This window comes from Selaginella moellendorffii, unplaced genomic scaffold, assembly GCF_000143415.4.
Source record: "Selaginella moellendorffii unplaced genomic scaffold, v1.0 SELMOscaffold_116, whole genome shotgun sequence".
Taxonomy (NCBI): Eukaryota; Viridiplantae; Streptophyta; class Lycopodiopsida; order Selaginellales; family Selaginellaceae; genus Selaginella; species Selaginella moellendorffii.
The window spans coordinates 59,127-68,601 of record NW_003314377.1 but is presented as its reverse complement, the minus strand read 5'-3'; the positions used below and the strand labels follow the sequence as shown (position 1 = coordinate 68,601).

The 9,475-nt window shown below is 42.8% G+C and overlaps 1 protein-coding gene and 1 long non-coding RNA gene across 2 annotated transcripts; both read right to left on the bottom strand.

Moving 5' to 3' along the window:
* Positions 1-1,954: 1,954 nt before the first annotated feature.
* On the bottom strand, positions 1,955-2,275 carry LOC112342714. The gene is made up of 2 exons (XR_002991061.1): positions 2,240-2,275; positions 1,955-2,186 (listed from the first exon to the last, which is right to left on the bottom strand). It is a non-coding gene; the product is annotated as an uncharacterized LOC112342714 (long non-coding RNA).
* A 422-nt stretch (positions 2,276-2,697) lies between these two features.
* LOC9635105 (GPI transamidase component PIG-T) lies at positions 2,698-4,265 on the bottom strand. Its single transcript, XM_024664940.1, has 5 exons — positions 4,174-4,265; positions 3,879-4,125; positions 3,528-3,800; positions 3,142-3,399; positions 2,698-3,056 (listed from the first exon to the last, which is right to left on the bottom strand). The coding sequence occupies exons 1-5, from the start codon at positions 4,263-4,265 to the stop codon at positions 2,988-2,990; spliced, it is 939 nt and encodes a 312-aa protein (XP_024520708.1). The 3' UTR covers positions 2,698-2,987.
* Between the last annotated feature and the right edge of the window lie 5,210 nt (positions 4,266-9,475).

Sequence of the window (9,475 nt, the reverse complement as noted above, 5' to 3'; positions counted from 1 at the left end):
TAAAGCCCAAGGGGGGGGGAACAGGAGCCCGGAGCGCCTTGGAACAATCCTAGGGTAACCGGCTTCCCTTTCCCGGGGCCAGCCCGCAAAAGGGAGCCAAAGGGGTTTGGGGGTTTTTTCGGCATACGGGGGGCCTAATGGGGGGAGAGGGGTAACCCCCCCACCTACCATGGTATGGAACTGGGGTTTAGACCCAACCCGGCCGCAAAACAAGGACAGGCATCCAAGGGGGAGTTAGCTTTTCCCTCAGGTTGTTGGGCCATGCCCGCCCTACTCACTATCCCTAATAAATTTTGGGAACCCCCAATAACCCCCCCCCCCCCCCCCCCCCCCCATATGCCAAATGAGCGAATCTAAACACTTTCCATAAATAGCATTTGAGACCGAAATGAGACTAACACAAAGGGCATGATAGCGAGGGTGTTTGGCAGACACGGTAAGCTATCATCTAGCGATATTGAGGGACCAATCTCAATACGCGAGGGTTCTTGTCACTAGCCTGTGCAAGACATAACGAGACGGGAACTCCTTACCGGGCTAAGTATGCTTAGCTAATAACACGTAGGATTATGCTCGTCCGGTCTAAGTACATTCGAAATGCCCAGTTAACTCCACTAGTACAAAAAGGATTAATAAAGGGTTCAGCAATACTGACCTCTTGCCGTCGTGGCAGTAAGGTAAGAGTGTCCGTAAGGACTGGTTGACAGGTAACTTTCGATACCCGAAGTCACATTTGCGACACTTCTACAACAACATTTTCTTCGAGCTACCACCTCTTGTCAACAGCATAGATTCCAAATGGAAGGGGATGGAAACCAAGTAGTATATCCACAATTGGTGCAATATCAAGATCACACACTTTCAACATTTTGAAGGTACAATGTTTACTTTCCAAATAGGAGGAATCTTTGCATAGGATAAATAAACCTCCTTAAATGGAATGATCTAAAAAGTAGCAATTGAATTAAGCCATAAAATCTCAAATTCACAAATACTAGAACTAACAACATATACTTGATTAAGATGTACACTATCTATAAGTATATATATTTCCTAGATCACCCTTCAATAAGACAATGTATTCAACAATTTTGCATGCCAAGAAATTGAGTAAATTTTGTTTAATTGGTAAGCTTGCCTACACCAGTACCCATTGTGGAGTCACCAATGCAAAATTCTATGAGGCTAAAGGTGTTGGTTTTATTCGCATTGAGCTTAACAAATGGCACTATACGCATGTCTCAGAAATGCAAGAAAATTTGTTATCTATGAAAAGCCTTACTGATACTAGTCTTCAATTTTCTGGAGATCAACACAGTATTACTTTTTATTTTGATGTGGTCAAGGTGATGCACAGTACCTATTTACAAAGTTAATGCTATTTTAGTGCCTCTCCTTGTCAAAATCTAAGATGCACTGCTTCTAGCATAAAAAGTATGGAAATAGAAATGTCGCATACACTTTGGGATTGCTTGCTGATCCTCTCTCCCACCTCTTATTGGTTATGGACAAGATCAGGCTTTTTTCACATTAAAGCCTTCCTTTCTTAATAATGTTATGAAAGATCAGTAGTCCAGTGGTGCCTTGGTTCGAGCTATGCAAAAGAATATTTGTGATAGTTACTCATTTTATGCCCTAGATAGCACTTGAAAGTTCGTGGCATTTGGTGCGGTGACAACTGGGACGCTTCCAGATAGAACAGAAAGTGGTAGTTCTGCACCATCAAGCTCCTGCTGCTCTCACTAGCAATAATCAAGAGGCACGAGAGATTTAGTTCTCCTGTGGCAGATCAATGCGGGGGTGATCCTAGGGAACTGTAATCACCCCTTTGGCGCTTGTCAAAAGCCTCGACCACGCTCTTGCTGAGAAAGTGTTAAAGCTGACAGTGAGGGTGCGTCCTCCTTCGCATAAACCTTTCATGTAGACACCATGGAAGTCTGGCTAGTAAATATCCTTGATGCGTCTCAAGAATCGGGGTGATTTTTGGGTGCTAAAATCGGGAGGAGTATCAAGCTCGGGCAGGACGGCAGTCTCTCCGAGAAAAAGCGGGCTTGTTTGATTCCCCCAAACCCACCAGGCACATGGAGAACTTCGTCCACTTGAGCTGCCTGAGGATGGAATTGCCTGTTCGTGACAGGAATGGATGGTGAATGTGTGGCGTCGATGCTCCAAGCACAGCCCTGAACCTGGAAAGATCACACCGAAAGCTTACAAAGTCTACTTCTCTGGAAGTTCATACCTCTCAACCTTGGTCCCTGAAAACGTATCCCGCCGCCAAGGCGCCAAACACAAGGTCAGCGTCGAGAAAGCTAGACTGCGAGGAGGAGGAGGAGGAGCGACAGGAGGAGCGCCTGCGATCGATCATGTCTTGTCAATGGAATCAGACGAGACAAGAGAGGCTGGAGCCGCCGCTGCGCCGACAGGCCAGGAAATGGACTATCACAGCTGCCGCAGTCTCCAGCTTGCCCACGTCAATCTGCGCAAGGCTGAGGTGCTCCAGCGTCGCAATGCCAGAGCATCCGCATTGATGATCGACGATGATTCAGTATTTGGCTTGCAAGTATTTACAAATATCGGGAAGAGAATCGAACCCGAAACGTTTGTTTTGGGAGACCGATGTCCTAAATGACTGGTCTAAGCTGTTCTTGTGAGCTGGCGAACCAGAATAATGGCTCCTTATTTAGAAAATTTTTTGCATAAAAGTCCTTGTTGAGTGGACCCTTCGGCATCGAACCCGGGTCTTCTACAACGGTTTACCTCTACACTTACCTGATAGCCATCATCTCAGCAACCGGGTTCCCGTAATAAAAAAATCATACCATGTACTTGAACCATATGACAGGGGTCTTTGCGAAATCCATGGCGTTTTTGTTAGATCGCCCACCAGACGAGATTATCCCCCGCATTCGTGCTGCTCGGCGTTTCGTCCTTGGCAAAGCCCCCTCTTGGGTTGTGAATCGATCATCGTGGTAATGGATCGTCAAGAGTTATGGCCTGGGTTGCAATAGAAACTCGCAGAGCAATCTCCACAGCCGCAGGAGCTTTGCGATCTTCTGCTGGTGTGAATCTCATCAGCCCCAAAACTCCACGTTTCAGCAATCCGATGAAACCTGTAGCGTGTGGCCATACAAACGAACATACCTCGGTATCATCCTCGGCTGCCTCGATGCCTGGAGAGTAACAGTCCCGGGAAGAACCATCATTTGCCCGAAACGAAATGACGATGGATCCCCTTGCATTCCCGCTGCCAGCCAAGGACCAGCTTGTGTAGAACTGAGCCCGAGCCGGAGACCAATCCACCGGGGCTGTCCAAGTGATGCCGAGATCAAGCTCGCTGTGTGTGCCAGAAAAAGAGAGCGTGAAGAGGACGCGAGCACCCGACTTGGAGCAGGGCTGAGACTGAAAACACGACTGTCCGCGAAGTTGATGCCTGTTTCTTCGCTGAGATCTCCAGCCAAGTGCTTCGCCAAGCTCTTCTCCAGCTCCAGATAGACACTACTTGTAGTTGCAAGCGGGCACTTGCCTACCAGCTTTGAGCCAAACATGCTGGAGAGTGTCCAGTCTTGCAGCTTTCGGAAAACAACCTGCTCCAATGTCGTGCCTTCTTCGTCCCGATCGAAGTCACCAGAAGTGATAAGCAGCCTCTGGGAATGGTACATACCACTGTAAATCGTCTGCCTGTCCAGGAGCGTCGTGAGCCCAGCCTTGTCTCTACATGGGAGAAGCGTGAGCCATGGCGTGAGCCGTGGCGTTCTACAGAGTGCTTCTCTTGGGAGTGCTCCATACCTCGTCATCAAGCTCTTGCTCCATTTCTTTCCTTTCACCACCCTCTTCATGCCAGGAGCGTCAAAAGCTCCTCCTCCTCCTGTCCGGTTTGCCTCGGGCCTCGACGAGAACCACGGCCCCAAGAACGTAGTTGGCAATTCGAGGAAGTTGATCGATGCGCAAAAGAGGACCGAGAGAGCGTGCGTGAGGTTTCCCCACGTCGAATCCACCTCTGCCTCTGGAAATGCCGTGAGCTCCACTCCCACTGGCTTGGCGGCGAGCTGCGTGATCGGATCGCCCACGCCCCAGCGCTCGTTGTTCCATCGCCCTTGCCATTTCTTTGATTCGAAACTTCCAGACCTGTTCCAAGCGATTCTTTCATCATTGTTTCGGGATTTGAGGACTTACGAGCTGGAAGATCGACAAAAGAAAGTAGGGTTCGATTTTACCCGACCACTGAGAAACGTACTTGGAGTAAGAGTTAGCACCCTTGGAGGCATGGAGGGCAATGAGATCACTCTTCTGAAGGCCATGGGTGTTTGCACTGTGCTGGGAGATTCTCTCCTAGGGCAAGTAAATCTGGAGATGCATTTGATTGAGCGGGATGAAACACAATGATCAGTGTCTACATGTTGCATGAGTGTGGTAAGCAAGCAATCCACCTCTACACATACTTATGTCTAGAAGGGACAAAATGAGTTGATGTTTTGCCAGGAGCACATAGGAACCACCCTCCACTTAGCATTAGATGAAGTAGGGGTTAATCCATTGTGAAGAAAATTTGGAGGAGGAAGTGAACTTTTTGAGAAGAACAAGTTGTTCACATTTGTTTTTTAATAATTTCTTAGATCTTATCACAAAATTTATATTTTAATCAATTACAAAGCTCAACCAACACAATATGCATACATAAAGCACATCACATGCCACTTGTCTAGTCAAAAAACTACAACAAGAAACCAGCATACTATAAAGCATAATACATAACTTTCAAGAGCTCATATACAAACTTGTAACTCCTAGAAGCTATCTTATTCTAGACCATCCTTGTAGCAAGAGGTAACTATCTATTGTGAGACACAAATCCTAGAACTTCAAAAGTGTAACCAAAAGGGCACGTGATAGTGGCCGACGGAAGCCAAACAAGTGTAACATATTTGGCCTAAAAACTCCAATTTAAAAAGTTGAGAGTGGGAGTGGAACTCTCAAAGAAGTGCTCAAGGAACGAGCATGAAGCAAGCAATAAATGAGTCTCTAAAAAAAAGACACAAAAGGACCAACACATGATACGTAGAAGTGTCGAGATGGACCCGAGATGGAGTTCGAGATAGACTTGAGACAGAGTCCGAAATGGAATCTAAGATGGACCCAAGACAAAGTCTGAGATGAACCCAAGATGGAGTCTGAGATGAACCCGAGATGGAGTTTAAAATGGAGTCTAAGATGAAGTCCAAGATAGACCCAAGATAGAGTTCAAGATGGAGTCCAAGATGGAGTCAGAGATTGAGTCCAAGATAGAACCTAAGATGGAGTCCAAGATGGAGTCCGAGATAGAGTCCAAGATGGACCCAAAATGGAGTTCAAAATGGAGTTTAAGATGGACTTGAGATGGAGTTTAAGATGGAGTTTGAGATGGAACCAAGACCAAGATCGAGACCGAGTCCAAGTCCAAGACTGAGTCTGAGTTCAAATCCAAATATTAATATATGCTATTGGATCCAAAGTGATCATCCCTCCGGGGGGGGGAGGCTGAGTGGCATAGATGTCATTCTTGAGATTAGCAAGTCCTTAAGTCTGGAATAGGATATATAGAGGTTGTGAGTGAGACTTTTCTAAGTGGTTGAAGGTGTGGCTAAATGACTAAAATAAAATGGAAAATTTAGTTACTTACAATTTGGTATCAGAGTTATTCCTTAGTCCGACTTTTATTAGTGCTCAAGTATATCACCACTTGATATTGGCATTAGAAGGTTTTATGAGTGGGTCTTCCTTTAGGAGTAGTATGTTGAGAAGGCATGACTCTCCACTTTAGTTTATACATGAATATGTTAATAATGTGGTGGATAGAAAAGGGTCAATAAAGGAATGACTTTGGGATCTTAGGAATAGTATATTTTCTTAAAGAGTTGAGGATGTGATCTAGATGAGTGTTTGACTTAGCAAACTAGTTAATATAGTTGTGGTAAACAACTATAGTTGAGATCACAAGAAAGATAAAAACTCCAAAATAATAAAAGAGTCACAAGATTATCCTCATATAATTGAGGCTAATACTCATGAATTTAAAACTAGAATTAATGACTGTGGGAGGTCAAATACAAATGAGGATATAAGTCTTTGAAATGGTAACCAGAGCTACTTTTTATAAATGCTAGAATAAACCCAAGGAGTTAGGGGTGTATTTAGAAGATGAGTTGGTATTCTCATCATATGGATGGATAGTCCTAAGGGACAAAGGTAGCCCACAGGGAACAGAAAATAATCAAATGTCAGAATAATATTTGCAAAGGTAGTCCTTATGAGTAAGACATGAATACAAGAAGATGTATTCTAGTGAACTGGCACCTCAAAAATAGCCAAAAGGCTAGGACCTTACGGGTCATCGAATTAGCAAAGTCTAAAAAGTTGGATGACTCAAGTAGAGTTAAAGAATAATCCTAAAGAACTGATGGAAACATTTGGACTGAGGTGTATTATACCCTATGAAAGATGGAGAGGATCATAAAATCCAAGTATGAGAACAGTGGGTATCTCATTAATGGCAAAATGTGCCATACTAAAGTCATGGGAAAGGTGGTCCTAGAAGAAAGCAACTTTAGCGTAGAGTTGCATGTGAACACTATGGTGCAATGTTAATTGATAGTTGGCATGAGAAACAATTACTTTGATTTTGGCAAAAACTTAAACACAAGTGGAAAGTGTCCTAAGAGTAGACTTATAGAGCCGCTAGAAACACTAAATATGCCAAAGTGTGATGCTTTATAGTCAAATTAATGGGTTCATAAAAACCCCTTGCCAAAGGAATCCCAACTGGGAGGCATACAATTAGAGTGTGGTGACCCAAATAATGATAGAGGTGTAGAAGCACTAGCAATGAGTTATAAGATTTAACAATTATAAGGCAATTAAGCAATAAGTGCAATATGAAGTTAACCACCTAAAACTTCTTATTATATAAAAGGTTAGATATATCCCTCAAGGGGATAAATTACTTATATTGCATTATACTATATTAATGTCATAAAGGGAAATGCTCATTATAAAAAAAAAGGGGGGGGCGGGGGCATCATTAGGACATTTAAACATTCTAAAACACCAAGAAATGATATTTGGTATTATGAGAGCATCAGATATCTAGCAAATAATGGATAGAAGGTGTTATCCAACATCCAAAGTTGCAGAGACGAGAGAAATCCATCTATTCAAATTGGACAAAACCAAAAAAGATTTTAACAAGGCTAGTGATGGGTATATGAAGTAACAATATTAATCCCGGTGTGTAGAATTACAAGGTGAGCATATCCGGATTAAAGAACCATTTCTTAGGCTATCAGGTAAGTTTATCTCTAGAAATATTTGGTAAAGTATAGTAGAAAGTGCAAAGCTATCCTTTTAATTTAGAGGAGAATAATTGAAGGAAACATATGAGGCCAAAAACAAATAATAAAGGGATAGAATTGAACTATAGTAGTTAAAAGGCATAACTAAGAGTGGTTATGTAAGTTGGGAGTGGAGAATCAAGTGAGTGCTCAAATGTGTAATTACTACCAAGTGTGATACTATAGAGAGTTAAAGTATGGAATTGTCCATATTAGACCATATGATAATTAAAAAGCTTACGAAAAAAAAGGCCTTAGCAAGTTAAGGGATAAAGTCCTTTCAAGATTCCCTAAGACAATTCTAGGTAGGTTAATACTTAAAAAGACAAAAGTAAATAGTTCATAGAACGCCCAAAATTAGAGTGGCACAACAAAAGTATGGTCATGAAACTTGCTATGAGGTGAGGTTATTAAAGTTATAGAAGTAATTCCCAAGTGTTCAAAGAGATGATTTTGAACAAAAGTCAATAGTTAAGGATTTTCACACTTATATATGAAACCATATTATGCTAGTCAGAGGACTTGCTAAGCAAGATTAGCAAGTTAGGGGAACAATGACCCTAGTTGAAAGTGCTGACTTCAAAAGGGGTAACCCATGGGGCTAAGTATGGAGGAGTTTATGCATGATCACAAACTAATCAAATGAGAGGACTTTGCAGTTTGAAGGAACTAAGTTCCTAAGTTATGATCTATAACATACTTTAAATGAGTATCCTCATATTCCAAACCATCACCACACCCTAGTGTGTTGGGACTCAAATCGAAACACTAGAGGGTTAGGACTTGAACCCAATCTTTGTATACGCATCTATAGATGGCATCATCCAAGATGCCTAGCGTGACTCTCCACACCAGTGCACCAATTTATACCCATTCTGTGGTCATGGATTCTCAATAAGAAGATTGGCTTGGGCACACTGCTAAGTGGGGGATGCCCTAGAGTCATAATATACAGTTAAATTGTTTAGTATGAAAGTTTGGCATATCCAATTGAACACTTTAGTGCAAATAGCATTAAAGACGTGGTGAATGAGATAGGGGTAGTCAATCTCAATTGTTATAGACCCTTGGCTGGAAAGGCTAGCTTGGGTGCACTACCAAGTGTGGGGGATGCCCCCGAAGTCATGGTCAATAAGATATAACACCTATTGGCAAACTTGTTAAGGTGTCAAGGTTAGATCACTAGATGATCTTATAGCTAAAGAATAAAATTCTTAGTTCAAAGTGTTGATTTGAAATATTAGTAATGGTGTGGCTTAATCAAAATGACCAAATGGGAAAAACACTTAAGGGAAATGAACTGCAACAATGTAATGGTATTATGAGTTCAAGAAAATAGTCTCTAAGAAAAGGATTGCAAGGTTGGGTTGTGGATAAAGGCTATAATAAAAAATGCTAAAAAAACCTACTAAAGGTGAACACCCTTTAGATTTGGCAAAGTAAAGTCTTTTCTATAAAATCAAAATAATACCTTGAGGATGGAGATAGTGATCCTATATTGCATGTGAACACCTTTAATGGTGAATGGAGGGAGTATCCAGAAACACCTCGAGACACCTCCTTGGGTGCTCTTAGGTGTAGTCTTTGTGATGGAAGCCGCAAGTGCTGGGTCTGCCCTGCACATGGACAGACTCGAGATGTTAGCTGGGTGAAAGTGTCAAGTGATGAGATGCTGCATCTGGTTTGTGGGACGTGGGCTCGTGACGCCACAGCATTTTACCTGGTGACCAGACCCAAAGACGACACATCTCCCAATCGAAAACCAGCCTCATGCTCAAGGAGTATTGTCGAGAAAGTTGTGGCACAATCACCAAAGAAGAAAAGGATAGTAGCCGATCCCGGACTGGTTCCCAAGAGAGTCAAGAGGCTGGACAATCTTGTGCCAGCAAACAAGACGGACATATTCACACAAATGGAACTTACGCCAGGAGATCAGGATGTAGTGCTAGTGAGGTTACATCTGATCTTAGCTAGCCAGTGGTATAGCATTGGATGAAGTGGAAGTGGGCGCAGTGATGCTAAGCCTTGAAGTCTGGTTCACATGCCTAATGAGGAGAAACAAGTTTGTGGACAGGTTCTCATCAATTTTACAAGAGATGGCTGGGAACCAT